Raw genomic sequence first — 20,543 nt, 5'->3', positions numbered from 1 at the left:
TTGCAGCTTGATTGTGAACAAAAATAATTGGTATTCACTCTCTTGATTATCCTTTTGGCTTTGTTCCACTGATTTCTGGTACTAAATATTATTGAGTAGAAACTTGACACTAATCTAAGTTTTTCTCCTTTAAGCAACTGTAGGTTTTCTCTGATGCTGGAGTCTTCTTCTAGCTTACAGACCAATAACTTTGGTCAAAACTGAGACATATTTTAGTTTTCTGGATCAATTTCCCTTAAACATGACTCCTGATCTTGGCACATGGGTTCCATCTGTTACTCTGCTTGCCCTCTACTCTCTTCATGGCAGTTCCCTCTCCAAAGTCTATCTTTCAAGATAAGCACCTAGTCTTCCTGAAATGATTTCCCCCCCTATGTCTGGAGTCTTCTCTAATAGGATTTACTAGCTCCTAAGCATCACTCTCACTTCTGTTCACCAGTCCTCATTCTTTGGCATGCTTTTACTTAATATCAGCTGTATTGGGAAGTGCTCATGTGTATTTTGGGGTTCATGGGCTTTTCCTTTCTCCGAACTTCACAGAAACTGGAGTTTTCTGTTTTGGTCCCTTTTTGTGACTTTTAATTGTTTCCAAGAGGTGAAAGGGATAAGATTCACATCTAAGCTGTTGTACTACGGTAATGAATCCTTCCTCCCCCTCCGTCCCCCCCGAGTTTGGGGAGTCAGGGATCAAACCATGGAAGACTGGAGAGGAATAAAATATAACTCTAAACTCTGCAAAGGGAGGTAGAAATTTGTGAAAGGAAAATCAAAATGGAGTCGGTATTACGAAGAGAGCTCTCTAAAATGTAGCTGGGAGGCCATGGAGGAAGTATGACATGCATGCCTCAGCCCAGATGGAATCTCAACTTCCAGAAACTCAAGATGCTTGGAAGACACTTCCCCTAAAATAACTCAGTGACAGCCTATCCCTTAAGGACAAATATTTCCTTTCCTGCAGTCAGAGTTAATCATAATTCCTTCCAGACAACTTTAATAACTTTGTGGGGTTTGCCTTCATAAGCCCCTGACTCTTTCTCTTCTGGAACACTCTTTCGGTTTTACCCAAATCTGTCTCCCGAAATGCAATTCCTAACACCCCAACAAATAAAATCTTTTCTTATTTGCAGCCTTCTGCGTTTTCTTGGAAGACAAACTGTACCCATGAAAACAAGATCCCTAAGGCATGGAAGGGTGTGGGATCCACAGCCATACAAGGAACAGAGATATGATTTATAAAACACAAGTTTGAAACTGTGTCAGACGAATTGGTTTGCTTCTCCAAAAGGCAAATAAAACTGATGGTACCAGAACATGCACCCTGAAGTATCACTGTTTTCCAGGTGAAGAAAATGAGGTAACTCATCCAATTTCACCTATGGCCTTACACAGTGGGGCCATCATCAGAGTCAACACTACCATCCCCAGCAAACACACTGCTGGACGCTCCTGATAACCCGTCCCCATCAGCCCCATTCCAGGCTGTCTGATTACTCTCCTTCAGTTTCCCTGGTGCGGTTCGGGTCTGAGACCCCTAGGTTACCGCTCCCCGATCAGCATAGGTCCTACACCACGGTAATCCACGGAGGAAGGCAAAAATGACGTCTTAGTCAGTCCGGAATATTCTCAGAGTGAGCTACAACTCTTAGAAGAGTCCTGGCCGCCACTCTGTCCTTCACTGCGGCAAGCTCTGCCCAAGCAGCCAACCAAGACAATCTTCTACGTGGGCGGGCGCCTCACCCATTCCAGCTCTAGACTACATTTCCCAGAAGCTCTTGCGGCTCCAATCAACTTCCGGCGCGAATCGAGCGACATTATTCTATTTCTCAGGGAATTTATGGCTCCCTGAGATTGGCCCGGCCCTAGGAGGAAGCTTGTCTCCGGGGTGTGGGGACTGTATCTGGATCTCCAGCCTCCTGGCAGCAATTCCGAGAGGGGAGAAGTGTGGCTTGGCCCAGGCTGTGCAGAAAATCCGAGGGTCGGGAGACATCTTGTCCGAGCGGATCTGGCTCCGGACTACATTTCCCAGACACCCTGGCGGGTATAGGGCTGACCCTTCACTGGCCTGCGGGACCCTAAGCCTCCGGGGAAGGGGAAGTGAAGGTGAGCAGCCTAGGTCCTGGGGGCTCGACTAGGTTCCGGAGGTGCACCCCTGGGGGTCCGAAGGGACGGTCCAGGCGGGTCCGGAGTCTCGGTCCTGTATGATTTGATAAGACTGGGGGAGGGTGAAGTGTGGGATTCCATGCGTGCGATTGTGACCTTATGTAACTGTGCGCGCTGTGTGCGCGTGTGATTGTATATCCCTGTGGTGGGTGTGTCACTGTGACTGACCATGCGCGCGGAGCTCTGTGTGCAGGTGTGACTGTGGATATCCTCGTTTGGTGTGTGACTGTGAAAGCGTGCGGCTCTGTGTGTGTCGGTGTGACTGTGCCTCCGTAGTGGGACTGAGATTGTGTGTGTCCATACAACTTTGTGTCATTGTGTGTGTTGGGGCGGTGGGGAGTGCTGAGAATCTGTGATTATGTTACTATGGCTGTGTTATCTGAGGGCTGCGTGTGATTGTGGTTTTATGAATGTTAGCAGTACTAAGTGTACTGATGTCTGACTGTGTGAGGATGTGTGAGTGTGATCGTGTAACTTTTTGTGGCACTGAGTGTGCGGTTGGAGGGTGCCTGTAATTGTGCCAGGCTAACAGTGTGTATGTCCCAGTGGTTGCTATGTTAGGTCAGGACAGATTTTGGTCGTGGGCAGCAGACTTTTCCCCTTCTGAAACCAGGAATGCTCAGGACAGCCTAGACTCCTCTGACCTCTCTCCATCCTTCCTCTCCATGGGTGGCAGGTGTGGGTCCAGAGTAACCTCTGATCTGATCAGTCTGAGCCACAAGAAAGCCCTGGCATTTCATGATTCCTTTCTCCTTCCTCAGCTCTGCTTTATCTCAGAGAGGTCCCCAGAGGAGAAGGAGGAATGGCTGTTGACCAAGCCAAATACAAGGTGCGCTGGGGTTTCCTTTTTGCTTTATAAGTACCCTGGTGCACATATGCACGCTTTCCTAGGGTATAAACATACCAATGGAATTGCTGGACCATAAGATACGTGTGTATTTTCAAATTTCCTAGATAATGCCGGACTGATTTTCAATATGGTTGTACCAGTTAAATTCTTACCGGCAGATTATAAGCATAGTCATCCTGTATTCTAATACTTGGTCACTTGGTATTTTAATTTTTGATGAATCTTCTGATATATCACGTGGTTTTAAAAGTATAACATACATTCTAAAAAGTACAGAAATGGAAGTATATGACTTGATGAATTTTAGAAAATGAGCATATTCGTTTAACCAGAGCTCAAATCAGATCAGGAAGTAGAACATTACCAGCATTCCAGAAGCCCGATTCTTGTTCCATCCACTCACTAACCACCTCTCCCGAAGATAACAATTATTCTGTTTTCTATAGCCATAGATTAATTTTACCTGTTCTTGAATTTTATATAAGTAGAATCACAGAATATCCACTCTTTTGTGCTTGACTTCTTTTTATTCATCATTACATTTTACATGTAATATGAATGTACTATTTAATAATATTATGTAGTATGAATATGTGAGACTCATCCACGTTGCTTCATGTAGTGTAGGTCATTTATTATTGTTGTTGCTTAAAATTCCATTGTATGAGCATACCACAATTTATTTATCCTTTCCATTATCTATTGGTATTTAAGCTGTTTTCAGATTGGGCCTATTATGAGCAAGGCTGCTATGAACATTCTTGTACATGTCTTTTGGTGCACATATGAATGCATTTCTGTTGGGTATATCCCTAGGAGTGAAATTCCTGTGGCATAGGTTATGCAAATATTCAGCTTTAATATATACTGACAGTTTTCCTAAATAGTTGTATCAATTTACACTCCTGACTCACTCTCATTGTATGGGAATTAGACTGTGGGACAAGAAGCTTTACTAGAGATAAAGAACAATAGTTCATAATAAAAAGGTTAGACTACTAGTAGGATATTACAGTTCTAAATACATAGACTTTCATAAAATGACTTCAAGTATATTTGAGAGAAGTAAAAGAAGTAGTAGACAAATCACAATCATAGTGGGGGATTTTTAGCACTTGTTTCAATAGCTGATAGAACAATCAATAGAAACTGAGTAAAGCTATATAATATTCGGGCAGTGTGATTGACAAACTTGACTTAAATGATATATGTAGAACAGTGTACCTTACAACTACATTATATATCCTTTTCAGATGCATATGAGACATTTATCCAAATTTATCATGTGCTGGACCATAAAAGGAATCTCAGTAACTTTCAAAGGATTGAAATAATACTGTATGTTTTCTGACCACAGTGGAATTCAGCAGAAGTCAATAACAGAATGATATTTAGAAATATCCCAATGTTTGGGATTTAAGTAATTGTCTTTATAAATAACTGGTGAATCAAAGAAGAAATTGCAATGGAAATTAAAAATATTTTGAACTGAAAGATAATGAAAATATAACATCAAAATGTGGGGTGTTGCTAAAGCTAAACCTGAAGAAAATATATAGCTGTAAATGCATACGCTAGGAAAGAAGAATGTTGAAAAATTAATGATGTATGTTTTCATCTCAAGAAGTTAAGGAAATAAAACTTAATACTAAATTAAACCCAAACAAAGCAAAAAAAAAAAGGAAATAATAAGAATAAGAGCTCAATATAAATTTATGTATATTGAAATATAAAGTAAATATATAATTGAGAAATTAACTCCAAAAGTTTATTTTGGGGAATCAATAAAAATTGATAAACTTCTATAAAAACTTAAAGAAAAAAGGGGAGATAAGACACAAATTACCAAATTAGATATAAGGAAAAAAAAAAACACTATAGGATAGATTTAAAGCTGAGCTCCCAGTTTTTGGTCAGTACCTGGGACTAGGTTGTACAGTATAAGAGCATTAGAACCTGAGCTGGTGATCATTAAGCTGAGTACCTTTTCAACTTCATCAGACATGTTGATTTCTGTTTTTAGTATAGATTTTTAATTTTGTAACTCAGTTTCTTTTTTTAAAATTATTATTTATTTATTTATTTTGGCTGCATTGGCTCTTCGTTGCTGCACACGGGCTTTTCTCTAGTTGTGGCGAGCGGGGGCTACTCTTTGCTGCAGTGTGCGGGCCTCTCATTGCCGTGGCTTTTCTTGTTGCGGACCACGGGCTCTAGGTGCACGGGCTTCAGTAGTTGTGGCCCGTGGGCTCAGTAGTTGTGGCTGGCGGGCTCTAGAGCGCAACCTCAGTAGTTGTTAGCACACAGGCTTAGTTGATCCGCGGCATGTGGCATCTTCCCAGACGAGGGCTCAAACCCGTGCCCCCTGCATTGGCAGGCAGATTCTTAACCGCTGCGCCACCAGGGAAGTCCTAGTGGTGTTTTTTTAAAAAACTTAAATCTTCCTAATTAATATCACTACATAATTATTAAAGGTTTAATATTGTTAATAAAATGTTCATTTCCTAGGTGATAATGGATTGAGTATGCAGTGAGCTCTCATTTGGGACGTTCAGCTTATTTATTATTTTATTTTACCCCATTTCTATTTGGTTTTGTGTGTGTCCACTGGTGCTCACTAACTGTGGAATACCTTTTCTATCTTGGGTTATTGTGTGAGGCCGCAGGTATGATGGGTCCTTCCTGATATTGGTACAGTTTTTCCTTTTTCTGGAGCTAACTGGCTTTCTCGAAATATGCTACATTTATACTTTTCAGACAAGCACCTTTTACCAGAAATATAAACAATAGGATGATTAAAAAAAAACCACAAATGTAATCACTCACTAATTATAAATAGTTTTTTAAAAAATCCTATTTTTGGGCTTCCCTGGTGGCGCAGTGGTTGAGAATCTGCCTGCCAATGCAGTGGACACGGGTTCGAGCCCTGGTCTGGGAAGATCCCACATGCCGCGGAGCAACTAGGCCCATGAGCCACAATTACTGAGCCTGCGTGTCTGAGCCTGTGCTTCACAACAAGAGAGGCCGCAATAGTGAGAGGCACGCGCATCGCGATGAAGAGTGTTCCCCGCGTGCCGCAGCTAGAGAAAGCCCTCGCACAGAAACGAAGACCCAACACAGCCATAAATAAATAAATAAAAATTAAAAAATTAAAAAAAAAATCCTATTTTTATTCACCTTCTTCTTTTGTGGACTTTATAACAGTTTTTCTCTCACATGTTATTATGGATTTAACAACATTTTCCAATGTATCAATTAACTGATAGTTGTCATAGACTCCATCATCGTACAAGGAGGAGTGGCAGGAGAAGTATAGTATGTTATTGCATAAATTTTCATTACTTGGCCAATGAGAGACCCTTTTAGGAGACTCTTAAAAGGCGTCCTTTTAGCACAACACCTGATACTTCTGAAAATAGCCTTACCTTTTGACAACAGCAGAAGGTTCCAGATCTAACCCCCCCAAAAAAAATTTCTTTTTCTGTTCTACAACATGCAGTCAGCTATTATCCAGGAACCCTCTTTTCTTTCTTTCTTTTTTTTTTTTTTTTCTCATCTTCACTTTTCTTCTTTTCTTCTTGGAAATGAATAAAAGACCAAAAACAGGAGATCTCTCTTATACCTGAGAGTTTGTTGGGCAACAGTGCTGCCACTGTTGGGCTACTTTAAGTGATGCGAGAGCTCAAAAGTTTTGTTTTTAAGGTTTTGCATTCACATTATTTTTCTCTAATTTTCTTATGTTAAGTGATTTTTTTTCAACATTCAAAATTTTCTCATACTTTGATAGATGACTGGGGGCAAGGGAGTAGAAATTAATTGAGGCGGCAATTAAATTTGAGACATTTCTACAATAAACATATATTATGGAATAACAAGCAAAAAATGCTTTTTTTTTAAATGATAAAACAAGACAAAAGAAATTTTACACTCAGGTGGGTGCCTCCTTCCTCAGGAAAAGGACTGTGGGCATGACAAGTACCTGAAGCTATTAAATATTAGCTTCATTATACAGTGATTGAATACTCCAGTGGTGATCCTATGACTTCATAAGGCTATTAACTTTCTTTATGACTCTATTAACCTAAAAATGAGCAGGTGTAAGAGTTGGAAAGTTAGAATACAGATAGTGTTTTTGCAAGATAAGCACTTGGTGTTTTGAGGAGACTTAGTCTGAATTAAAATAATTTGGGTGGTGCAGATGAAAAAGTTAACTAGAGTTTACTCAAGAGAAAATCGATGAGCATCAGTCTCTCCAGTTTTGTTGGCCCTAAGCCCTTTCTGTCTTAATTTCTTCCCCAAACCATTCTCATGGTTTGCATGCAAACCATGCAAAGATATGCTGATTCCCCTTTCCCATTAGCCACTCAGAATGTTTATGCCACCATCAGTTTCTTTTCCTTACTAGGAAATAGAGTTATTATCTGTTCCACCATGAGTGGAATGCCCTTGGGAAAGTAATGAACTGCAATGGAAATTACATTAGAAAAGCATTCTAAACAATTGGGTTCTTAAAAACTAACTTTACTCAACATTATTAGTCATAAGGAAAATGTAAATCAAAATCACAATGAGATACCACTTCATACCTACTAGGATGGCTGTGATAAAAAAGACAGACAATAAGAAGTGTTGGTGAGGATTTGGAGACATTGCTGGTGGGATGTAAAATAGTGCAAACACTTTAGAAAAGAATTTGGTAGTTCTTAAAAAAGTTAGAGTTACCATATGACCCAGCAGTTCTACTTCTAGATATATACCCAAAAGAATTGAAAACGTTCACATGAAAACTTGTACATGAATGTTCATAGCCATTCACAGTAACCAAAAAATGGAAACAATTCAAATTCCTATCAAATGATGAATGAATAAACAAAATGTGATCTATCTATACAGTGGAATATTATTTGCCAATAGAAAGGAATGATGTTCTGATACACGCTACAACACAGATATACCTTGAAAACTTGCTAAGTGAGAGAATCTAGTCATAAAGGACCATATATTGTATGATTCCATTTATATGAAATGTCTAGAATAGGCAAGTCCATAGAGGCAGAAAGTAGATTAGTGGTTGCTTAGGGCTGGAGGAGGAAGGGAAATGGGGATTGACTCTTTTTTATATATATAAATTTATTTTATTTATTTATTTTTGGCTGCATTAGGCCTTTTTTGCTGCACACAGGCTTTCTCTAGTTGCAGCAAGCGGGGGCTACTCTTCGTTGCTGTGTGCAGGCTTCTCATTGCAGTGGCTTCTCTTGTTGTGGAGCATGGGCTCTAGGTGCACGGGCTTCAGTAATTGTGACACGTGGGCTCAGTAGTTGTGGCTCGCGGGCTCAGTTGCTCCGTGGCATGTGGTATCTTCCCGGACCAGGGATCGAACCCATGTCCTCTGCATTGGCAGGTGAATTCTTAACTACTGCGCCACCAGGGAAGTCCTGGGATTGACTCTTAATGGGGTTCCTTTTAGGGGAGATGAAAATGTTCTAAAATTGGATTGTGGTGATATACTAAAAGACATTGAATTATATACTTTAAATGAGTAACTTACATGTTGTGTGAGGTATATCTCAATAAAAATTAGTGGATTAGAATCTAGATAAAACAATATTGTCTGTGACTTTATAATTGTTGAAGCCAGTTAGTGGGTACATGGAAGGTTTTTTATACTATTTAAATTCTACTTTTATGTATGTTTGGAAATTTCTGTATTAAAAAGTTAAAACAAAAAACTAACCTAATGCCTTATAGTGAAATACTAGAAGCCTTCATAGTAAAATCAGGGAGAAGGCACTATCAACAGTATTATTTAACATTTTTTTTTTCCTAAATCTATTAGAAAAGCAGTACTGCATAGGAAACAACTAGAAAACGATTGCTTTGTTCTTTCCCATAACTTCTACTATCAAGCTTCTCTGTGAGCCATTTGATTTCTTGCCCATGGATAAGGTTTTCAGTCAGTGTTAGATAATAAACAGTGTCCATTTCACTGAACTAATCAATACCATAAACTTTAAAGAAAAAGTATAACCTTCTTACTCCTTGAGCTAGGAGTTTGCAGTGAGATAGCTTTGATGATTGCTTCTGTTTCCTTTTCCCGAACTTTTTCTCCATCCCACTAGGTATTCTCAATTCATGTGGTAAGAGTATGTTTGATTTTGTAAGAAGCTGCCAAACTGTCTTCCAAAGTGGCTGTACCATTTTGCATTCCCACCAGCAATGAATGAGAGTTCCTGTTGCTCCACATCCTGGCCAGCATTTGGTGTTATCAGTGTTCTGGATTTTGGCCATTCTAATTGGTATGTAGTGGAGGGGGCTTTTACTAAGACATTAAAACATATTTTTAAATTATATAGAGAATGTGGTACTGGCAAAATAATAAAGAGATCACTGAATCAAAATAGAATCACAAATAAATCCAAACATGTATCATCTATGATAAGGGTAGCATTTAAATCAGTAGAGAAAATATATTCCATAGTCATCTATTCTAAGGCTCACTTTTTTTTCTCATTTCAACATACCTGAAATCAGGTTATGTCTTAAATAGTTTCTTTCTTTCTTAGTGGCATATAAAATAATGGTGCATTTTAAGTCTTATGAAATATTATTCGCATGTGTTTTAGGTACACCAGGGTAGCCCTCTCTGGGGGAAAATGAAGTAGGATTCTTAACTCATTTCTTATACTAAAATAAAATTATAATTGATAATCTTATTCCATTGTCTTTTACCAAATAATTTTATACCAAAATAAAATAATAATTGATTAAAGATTTAAATGTAACAAATGAAAGCATTAAAATTTAAAAAGAGAAATTTATATAAGTATGTATAGGTAAGAAAGATCTTATCCCAGAGCTAGAAAAGTTGACGTTTTGACTGTTTTGTGTGGGTAAAACACATAAGCAAAGTTTTTTGTTTGTTTGTTTTGTTTTTTAACAAATCAGAGCTAGAACATAAGGTTGAGGAGTGCCTCAGTGTGGGTATGGGTGCAGGGGTGTGGTAGCGGGAATTTGACTTTCTCAGGCTTGGGAAATGAGACTTGATTAGGGAAGTCTTTAGTCCTTCTAATTAGATTGAACTGTGTTCCTGGCTAAAAGCACCATTTAGGTGAGTCTGGCTTGGGGACCTGAGGGCTGCAGAGGAGGGATCTGCTCAGGGCAGGTCATAGCAGCGCCCTCTTGGGTTCAGAGCAACAACAGCACTGAGATTGGGCAAGGTCTTGCCTGAATCACTGGCTGAGGCAGGAACCTGGGTTGCTTGGGTGAAGGAGAGGCAATATGAGTCTGTGTTTCTTTGGATCGACTAGCCAGGATCCATCTTACTGCAGCTAAAGCCTGGGGTTTCTGGAGCTGAGATAGGAGGGGGATTTATTCCATATTCCCACTCACTAGAGTTATATCCTAAGACCAAGGGAAGTAGAAGTAGTTTTGCCTGGAGAGTCTGAAAGCTGTAAAGCCAGTGTTGTTTCTAGAGCATTTCTTTGCTTCCCCAGGCCTGTCTTCTCAGAACACTATCCTTTTCCAGGAGAACAGCCCCAAGGAGGAGTGATCATCTCCTGGAATACGGAAAGCCATGGCCCAGGTGAGTTAGTTGATGCTCTTTCTTACCGTCCTGACATTCAACTCATTCTAAGAAAAAAAAAAAAAAATTTTTTTTTTAAAGGGCATGTGAGCATTTGCTTTCTTTTTCCTGACATTTCTGGCTATGAGGGTTCCTTCAGGTCCTGGTCCCTGTTTTCTCTCATTCTAGTCAGATAATCCTATTATCATTCCTAAATGCTCCTCTTCTTTTGACTTAGTTTTAATATTTTCATTCAGTAAATAATTGAGCGTCTCTTTTCTCAGCCCTCTCCCAGGGACTATGATGGAGAAGAAATGCATTTTCTTAAAGGAAACAAGAGTAGATTTGTAGGATAAACTTGTCCTGTCTGGGCAGTGATTTGACGAGGTGGAGGTATGAGTTGCTTAGCTGAGACAAACATGGAAAAGCCAAGATTATCTCTACAGATCAGTATTCTCCAGTAAAATAGGATGGGAGGTGGTATTGGTAGCTCCAAATGTTAGAGTGTTGCAAGGTCTCCTGGTTTATGGGGCTTGGAGGATTCTTGGGTTGGTAGCTGATACAGGCAGATCTCTGTGACTTTTTTAGGGTATCCATGAAGAAGTCCAATTTAAGTTTGAACAGGAAGTGTGAGTCATGAGGAATTTCCAAATGAATCACCAATTTTCTTTATCTCAGAAATAAGGATAAGGATGATGGATGATTATAGTGAGTTCAGCCACTTCATAAATTGTTGAGATCAGAGGTCTCAGAAGAACCTTCTTTAGAAAGCTTTGTTATAATAAATTCCAGACACAGAAAAGTAGTCTTGTGAACTACCATATGCTCACAATTAAGTTTCAATTATTGTCAACTCACAGTCAATCTTGTTTCATCCATACCTCTACCTGTTTCTTCCATGCACACTCCCTTAACCTCACTCCCACACACAGGATTATTTTGAAGCAAATTCAAATTGGTATGTATCTCTCAAGGATAAGGTTTATTTTTTAAAAAAAAAATCATTATGCCATTATTGCGTCTGAAAAAGTTAAAAATCATTTGTTAATATCAATATCCAATCAGTGTTCAAATTTTCATAACTGTCTGCTTTTTTAATCATTTAATTGAATTAGAATCCAGAGAAGGACTGTGCACTGCAATTGGTTGATATGTCTCTCCAGTCTCTTACTTTGTAGGTACCCCTTCCATCTCTTTTCTTTCTGTGCAGTTTTTGTTGTTGTTGTTGGGAAAGAAAAACAGATTCATTTGTCCACTGTTTGGATTTTGCTGATTTCTTCTTTCTGGTATCACTTAAGTGTTTCCTGAGAGTCAGTAGTTAGGTCTAGTAACGTGATCAGATTCAGTTGGGATTTTTTTGTCAGGAATATTTCCTAGGTGGTGATGTGTGATTCCATTAGGGGGCATATTATTTCTGGTTCTCTTTCCTTTTGTAATGTTAGCCACCAGTGATGATTATTATCTAGATTTATTAATTCATTAGAGGTTGCAAAATGATATCTAAATTCTGTCATTCCTTCTTCATAGATTAGGTAGAGTACTATCTGTAAAGTAAAATGTCTCATCAACTGTTTGGTTACCCTAAAGGACAGTTTGTATGGGAAAGAATGTTTGATTCTTACCCCTTATTTACCAGTTTTTAAAATAATGAGTTGGTTTCTTAGAATCCTACAAAGATGGCTAGAAATTTTTTGTTCAATATTATTATGAGCTCATGGATTTAAACATTTTTGATCTGATCAGTCCATTACGTTTGATCCTCAAATTATGCCATCTTTGGCCAATGGGAGGCTTTTCAAGTAGGCTCCTGAGTCCTTTTAACATGATTCTAGTAGTTTTTGATAGCGCTCTTGTTTTCTGATACAACAGAATGTTCAGACTCATCCTGTGCATTTGACTCAATTCTGAAATTGTCTCCTTCCCAACTTTGGTTACTTTTATTTGAATACGATACTTAGAGACCACAATCTAGACACTAGGGATGCTCATCGCTACTGGGTTAATTATTGTTTCTAAGCCTTTTCTATGGACTGAGTGAGGAATTTTTTTTTTTAATACAAAATAAACTGACAACTCTTGCACCTATTTCTAGGATCTAAAGATTCTGGTTCTTAGTGACACCAATATAATTGCTCTTTGCTTTACTCCCAAATATGAGCACAGTAGTCTCTGAAATATTTCTTTTTGTTACACAAATAATACATGTGTCTCTTGTTTCAGGGATCAGTGATGTTCAGTGATGTGTCTATAGACTTCTCTCAAGAGGAGTGGGAATTCCTGGACCCTGTTCAGAGGGACTTGTACAGAGATGTGATGTTGGAGAACTATAGCAATCTGGTGTCAGTGGGTAAGGGCATCTATCCCAGTAATTTTGAGTTCTCTGGAATGTCTGTTTCTTCCACAGTGAATTTCTCAGCTGCTTTTCGAGCTACCAGCTGAATTTCTGCTCCCTGTTCCCAAGTAAATGGTATGAACTGAAATGAAAAGGAAGAGTGGGAAATGGGCAGCTCCAATTGGCTGTGGCTGAGCTTCATCTTCTTTGTTTGACTGTTCCTGTAGTGGCATCTCTTCCTTGATCATCAAGGGACTGGATCTTACTTCTGGATCTGATTTACCCACAGCATAACCATGTTCCATATCTTTTCTTGTGAGCAGGACTTTACATTCCTAAGCCTCAAGTTATCTCCTTATTGGAACAGGGGAAAGAGCCCTGGATGATTGGCAGAGAGCTGACAAGAGGCCTGTGTTCAGGTGAGTGAGAAATGATTGGACAGAAGCAGGGCACTACAGGCAATAACTCAGTTGATCAGTGAAGAAACAGCACCTTTGAGATGTTATCTTGGAAGCTCCCATCAAAACCATAGGCCTGTGGGAAAAACTAAGTCTTTTTAGCACAAGTTTACAAATGACCTGTTTCATTCCTTCCCTCACTTACTGCTCTGTCGACTACTCTTCTCCACTCCCCCTCTTAATTTCAAGTAGAAGGTGCCCTTCACATCCCCCACAAAGAAAACTCTTTTACCCATATTTTAGATTCAGTTCCTTGCTAGCTTTTCTTCCTCTTCGACTCATCTAAATGTTTTCTGTTACCACTTCCAAAATAGTATATGTGTGTGTGCGCGCGCATGGGCACATGTCTGCATGTATCTGCACTGCCCCTCCCCTCCAAGTACTAGTCTTCCTTATAGCCGCTGGCCAATGATTTGGATTCCTTTGGATAGAATTGAGGGAGTTCATGAACTTGGATGAAAAGAAAAAAATACATCTTTATATTTAGTATCCTCTAATTGAAATTTAGCATTTCTTCCTGTTATGGTATATGCAACAAACCATAGTAGTGTTAGTAGTTCCTGTGACTTTGACATGAATGGAAATCACAGATATTTTCATATCATTTTATTGTTGCTGTAGACATATTGAAATACCATTTATGCTCATCACTATTTCAGAATTACTATAGTATTAGGCTCACTGCTAGGTCTTACTCTTTAATGTGTTAATAAAGAAGAAAACTCCAGGCAGAGGGAAGAACCCCTCTGAAGGCCCTTCTAGGAGGGAAAAACTTGGTGTGTTTGAAGAACTGAAAGAAAGCCAGCGTTGTTGGGTCCCAAGAGCAAGCATGAGCGGAGTGTGAGTCGAGATTGGAGAGACAAGTAGGAACCACATTATTCAGCCTTTGCCAGTGATTGTGAGGAGTTTGGATTTTGAGCAGTGGAAGGCCAGGCCAAATGTCATTTTGGTGCCTGAAGAGGTTAAAGACTGTGAGAACTTGGTGGGGATCTGGGTTAGGAGGCTACTTGAGTGGTCTGAGTAACAGATGATTCTGGTTTGGAATAGGGTATTCGCAGTGGAGATAGAAAAGCTACTGAAGAGCTTAACTAGATGAAAGTTGCTGAAAGATCCTATGGAGGTAGGAGGAAAAAGAACATGCTGAAATGAATTCCCTGTTTCTGGCTTGAGATGTTCTAATGGGCTCCATTTTGACATCTTCACACTGTTTAATTTGCCTAAAATCTCCATTTTGGGTAAGAAATTCCTTTATAATAATAGTTATCAAATACTGAACACTTTACTCAAAGACATTCACTTACACTTTTCCTTACGCTCTTAGTAATCATGAATTAAGGATTATCTCCCTTTTACAGGTGAAATGGGGACTAGAAAGGTTAAATAATTGCCTAGGAACCTACAGTAAGTAACTCTCAGTGTTGGGACTCAGCTCTTATCAATCTGCTTCTGACTCCTGTCATCTTTCCATGGTAGTATCTTGCACTGTGTCTTATTATTATTATTTTTTACAATCCTTGTATGAAACTCCTGAGAATTATTTTTCCCTTATATTGTTCTTTTTTTTAAATTGAAGTATAGTTGATTTACAATGTTGTGTTAGTTTCTGGTATACAGCAAAGTGATTCAGTTATACATATATTTTTTTTCAGATTCTTTTTCATTATAGTTTATTGTAAGGTACTGAATATAGTTCCCTGTGCTATACAGTAGGACCTTGTTGTTTATTTTATGTATAGTAGTTTGTATCTGCTAATCCTAAACTTCTAATTTATTCCCTCCCCCAACATTTCCTCTTTGGTAACCATAAGTTTGTTTTCTAGGTCTGTGAGTCTGTTTCTGTTTTGTAAATAAGTTCATTTGTATCATTTTTTTAGATTCCACGTATAAGTGATATCATACAGTATTTGTCTAACTTACTTCACTTAGCATGATAATCTCTAGGTCCATCCATGTTGCTGCAAATGGCATTGTTTCATTCTTTTTTATGGCTGAGTAATATTCCATTGTGTGTGTATGTATGTGTGTGTGTGTATATATATATATACCACATCTTCTTTATCCATTCATCTGTCAATGGACATTTAGGTTGCTTCTATGTCTTGGCTATTGTAAATAGTGCTGTTATGAGCATTGGGTGCATATATCTTTTCAAATTATAGTTTTCATCTTTTCTGGATATATGTCTGGAGTGGGATTGCTGGATCATATGGTAACTCTATTTTTAGTTTTTTAAGGAACCACCATACTATTCTCTATAGTGGCTGTACCAATTTACATTCCCACCAATAGTGTATAAGGGTTCCCTTTCTCCACACCCTCTCTAGTATTTATTATTTGTAGACTTTTGGATGATGGCCATTCTGACAGTTGTGAGGTGATATGTTATTGTGGTTTTGATTTGCATTTCCCTGATGATTAGCAATGTTGAGCATCTTTTCATGTGCCTGTTGGCCATCTGAATGTCTTCTTTGTTTTTTTTGGGCTGCATTGGGTCTTCATTGCTGTGTATGGGCTTTCTCTCTAGTTATGGCGAGTGGGGGGCTACTCTTCATTAAGGTGCACGGGCTTCTCATTGTGGTGGCTTCTCCTGTTGCAGAGCAAGAGCTCTAGGTGCACGGCTTCAGTAGTTGTAGCACGCGGGCTCAGTTTGTTGCAGCACGTGGGCCCTAGGGCGTGTGGGCTTCAGTAATTGCAGCTAATGGGCTCAGTAGTTGTGGCATGTGGACTCTAGGGTGTGCGGGCTTCAGTAGATGTGGTGCACAAGCTTAGTATTTGTGGCTCGCAGGCTCTAGAGCACAGGCTCAGTAGTTGCGGAGCACAGGTTTAGTTGCTCCACAGCATGTGGGATCTTCCTGGACCAGGAAGCGAACCCGTGCCCCCTGCATTGGCAGGCGGATTCTTAACCACTGTGCCACCAGGGAAGTCCCCTGAATGTCTTCTTTGGAGAAATGTCTATTTAGATCTTCTGCCCATTTTTTGATTGGGTTGATTTTTTAAAAAAATATTTATTTATTTGGTTGCACAGGGTCTTAGTTGCAGCATGTGGGATCTTCATTGCTGCGTGAGAACTCTTACTTGCAGCATGTGGGATCTAGTTCCCTGACCAGGGATCGAACTTGGGCCCCCTGCATTGGGAGCACAGAGTCTTAGCCACTGGACAACCAGGGAAGTCCTGACTGGGTTGATTTTTTGATATTGAGCTCTATGAGCTATCTGTATATTTTGGAAATTAAGCCCTTGTTGGTGGCATCATTTGCAAATATTTTCACCCATTCCATAGGTTGTCTTTTCATTTTGTTTATTGTTTCCTTTGCTGTTGCACTGTGTCTTTTTTCTCTCTGTCTGCCTTAAACTTCAGCAGTCTCCCCTCTCAGTCACTGCAGTGGTACATGAGCAAGTCTCTCCCTTGTCCCGAGATCAGCATCACAGAATTCCAAGGCAAACAGTATTTTCACTGAATCCCCAGCACATAGCATGCTCTGAGTCTTCCCTATCTGCTACTCACATCAAATCAGTTCATTGACTTATATTAGGCTGTTCCCCCATCTGCCTGACCCTCTGTAATCGCTTTTAAATTGCATCCGGTATGCCCTTTATTATGGACCCTATTCTGTTTTATCCCCAACTGGGTGTACTGCAGTTTAATTCTGACACTAACTACCCAGAGTTAGCTTAGACCCCACAGGTTAACAGCCAGTCTTACACAAGACTGCCCTCACTTCTGACACCAGCTGCAAGTCTCAGGGGTTCCTCAGACCACCCACACTTCTGACCAACTGGCTATAAATTCGGGATTTCCATGGCCCCTGCAGGCTTTGCTAGAATGACTCACAGAACTTAGGAAAGCTCTATACTTACAATTGCAGTTTTACTGTAAAGGATACATATCAGATGAGTTAGGGTAGGATTCTGGAGGCAGAGGTTCCATACCCTCTCCCTGTGAAGTCAAAGTGTGTCACCCTCCTGGTGAAGCGCCTCAATGTGTTCACCAACCAGAAATCTCCACTGAGCTTTGGTGTCCAGAGTTTTTATTAGGGCTTAATTCCATTGGCATGATTGATTAAGGCATTGACCACTCAATCTCTAGCCTCTCTCTCCACCCCAGAGGTCAAGCAGCTGAAAGTCCCAACCCTCTAATCATATGCTGGGTCTTTCTAGTGACCATTCCCCATCCTAAAACTATCTAGGGGTCCACCATGAGTCACCTCATTAGCATAATGAAAACACTGCTATCACTCAGGAAATTCAAAGGGTTTTTGAAGCTCTGTGTTAGGAACTGGGGACAAAGATCAAATTTATACTTTATTATACCACAGAGCCCAAGAATCTCCCCCTATATGCATTTATTCCTCTCAGTAGACCTTTAATGGAGGTAACAAATTGTCCACTTTTTGTAATATATATAGTATGATGATGTACTCTGTTTCTTACATACACATACATACAAGCTTATATAGATGCATATATAACTAGTCATCTTTTAATACGCCCAAGCATTGTATATTTATCAACTTTTCCAGATGATTCTGATCCACATCAGTACTTGAGAATCATTGTGGTTTCCTATTTCCATAGTCTCCTCCTGCTGCTTTCTGCATTATAGCTCCTTAATTTTGTGCATTTCTTGTCCATTTTTCAGATTAAACAGATATACTTGAGAACTCTGTGTCATTCACTACCAGATATTATTTTCACTTTAATTTTTCCATTTCTATTATAAAAGTGTAACTTTTCACAAATGAGGTGGGGGAAGAATATTTACCATTTTATTTTCTTTCAGATCTGGAATCAATGTGTGAAACCAAGTTATTATCACTAAAGAAGGAAGTTTATGAAATAGAATCATGCCAGAGGGAGATGATGGGACTTACAAAGCATGGCCTTGAATACTCCAGTTTTAGAGATGTTTTGGAATATAGAAACCACTTTGAAAGACAAGTGGGATATCAAAATGGGCATTTCAACCAAGAAATATTCACTCATGAATACATGCCCACATCTATTCAACAGACATTCTTTACTCTACATCAAATAATTAACAGTGAAGAGAAACCATATGAATGTAAGAAATGTGGAAAGGTCTTTAGTCAGAATTCACAATTTCTTCAACATCAGAGGATTCATATTGGTGAAAAATCTTATGAATGTAAGGAGTGTGGGAAATTCTTTAGTTGTGGCTCACATGTTACTCGACATCTGAAAATTCATACCGGTGAAAAACCCTTTGAATGTAAAGAATGTGGAAAGGCCTTCAGCTGTAGCTCATACCTTTCTCAACATCAGAGAATTCATACCGGTAAGAAACCCTATGAATGTAAGGAATGTGGGAAGGCCTTTAGTTATTGCTCAAATCTTATTGACCATCAGAGAATTCACACTGGTGAAAAACCGTATGAATGTAAAGTATGTGGGAAAGCCTTTACTAAGAGCTCACAACTTTTTCAACATGTGAGAATTCATACAGGTGAGAAACCCTATGAATGTAAGGAATGTGGCAAAGCTTTTACTCAGAGCTCAAAGCTTGTACAGCATCAGAGAATTCATACAGGTGAGAAACCCTATGAGTGCAAAGAATGTGGCAAAGCCTTTAGTAGTGGCTCAGCACTTACTAATCATCAGAGAATTCACACTGGGGAGAAACCCTATGATTGTAAGGAATGTGGGAAGGCTTTTACTCAGAGCTCACAACTTCGTCAACATCAGAGAATTCATGCTGGTGAGAAACCTTTTGAATGTCTTGAATGTGGGAAGGCCTTTACTCAGAACTCACAGCTTTTTCAACATCAGAGAATTCATACAGATGAAAAACCATATGAATGTAATGAGTGTGGAAAGGCCTTTAATAAATGCTCAAACCTTACTCGACACCTCAGAATTCATACTGGTGAAAAGCCCTATAACTGTAAGGAATGTGGAAAGGCATTTAGTAGTGGCTCAGATCTCATTCGTCATCAGGGAATTCATACTGATGAATAATAAAAACTAAAGTTCTTGTCACCTTCCTGATATTTTAAACAACAACAACAAAAATTCATGTGTGATAGTTACCCTCTTTCACTATTTTTTGTTTCTTAATTTTATTTTATATTTCTTTTTAATCCAAATATATTTTACTCTAAGTTATGAATTTGGATTCTAAATTGACATTTGCCTGTCCCTCTCCCTCACTTCCCCCACCCCATGTTGTACTAATGGCAGTTCAACAATTTTTTCCTTTACTATTATTTTGTTCTACCTTCTTGGAGATAGATTATATTCCTGTTTATATTTGCTTGAGTCTCAAGGCTATGCTTTCTTCTCTGATATATATATTTGTACTTATACCAACATCACACTGTTTAAATTGTGTGACCTTGTATTTTGTAATTCCTTGTAGAATTAATTACAGTATAACCTTTTTTTGAAGTCACTGTTAGTCTTTTTGTTTCATTTCACAAATTTATATTTTTTTATTATAAAACAGGATATAAGAAAACTAGAATTTAAAAAAGCCAAGATTAATTGTGATCATACCAACTATAGATGATGACTCTCAAGTTGGTAGAGCAAATCCTACCAGACTTTGTTTTTAAAGAAAATGTAGTCATGGTACACATGTTGCACCTTCACCTGGTACACATGTGTTGGCTTTTATAATGCTACAAAATATGATTGCCATTTCAGTAAATATAGATTTTTATCTTTATTGATGTACTTAATGACTTTTTTAAATGGCCTTATTTATTATTCATGTTATGGTTGCATCTAATTGTTTTCAGTTATAAAATCTTCCCTGGCTAATATGACCCAAAATTTATCTTTGGATGCTTGGTTTTTTCCTTTTAAAACATCTATTTTAGTTGCTGAAATTATCCATATTTTCTCCTTTATAAACTGTTTTGTTTCTTTTCATCAACCCTAACCCTAAGCTCATACTAGAAAGGTAATTAACTACTGTTACTGGTATTTTTTATGCTTCCAGGTTTTTAAAACTTTTTACTTATATATATTAGTGACATTTTATTTTTTATGTATTAGTAAATATAATCACGTTCTATGTATTGGTTTGTTGTGAGAATTCAATGAGTTAATAAAGTGTTTAGAACTTTTCCTATCATGTAGTAAATGTTTAGTGAAAGTTGTCCACTATTATCATTGATACACCCATTTTCATAATTATCGTCATTATTATTTGTGGAAAGGATT

At 38.7% G+C, this 20,543-nt stretch overlaps 1 protein-coding gene across 1 annotated transcript; it reads left to right on the top strand.

The window, feature by feature from the left end:
* The first annotated feature begins 1,667 nt into the window (after positions 1-1,667).
* Positions 1,668-19,768, top strand: ZNF383 (zinc finger protein 383). The gene is made up of 5 exons (XM_082439370.1): positions 1,668-2,100; positions 2,922-2,989; positions 12,789-12,915; positions 13,224-13,319; positions 18,139-19,768. Exons 2-5 carry the CDS (start codon positions 2,963-2,965, stop codon positions 19,332-19,334), a joined length of 1,446 nt encoding a protein of 481 aa, XP_082295496.1. The 5' UTR covers positions 1,668-2,100; positions 2,922-2,962; the 3' UTR covers positions 19,335-19,768.
* Positions 19,769-20,543: the final 775 nt, after the last annotated feature.

Source organism: Balaenoptera physalus, assembly GCF_965194825.1.
Source record: "Balaenoptera physalus genome assembly, chromosome: 19".
Classification (NCBI taxonomy): domain Eukaryota; kingdom Metazoa; phylum Chordata; class Mammalia; order Artiodactyla; family Balaenopteridae; genus Balaenoptera; species Balaenoptera physalus.
Note: the sequence above shows the minus strand (reverse complement) of the source record. Positions and strands in the feature narration are given on the sequence as shown.

What these genes read in the sequence shown, in the direction of transcription:
- ZNF383 (XM_082439370.1), top strand. Translation starts at nt 2,963, where the DNA reads ATGGCTGTTGACCAAGCCAAATACAAG. An exon ending in TTGACCAAGCCAAATACAAG is followed by an intron (nt 2,990 to 12,788) that starts GTGCGCTGGGGT and finishes CTCTTGTTTCAG; the next exon opens with GGATCAGTGATGTTCAGTGA. An exon ending in GACAAGAGGCCTGTGTTCAG is followed by an intron (nt 13,320 to 18,138) that starts GTGAGTGAGAAA and finishes ATTTTCTTTCAG; the next exon opens with ATCTGGAATCAATGTGTGAA.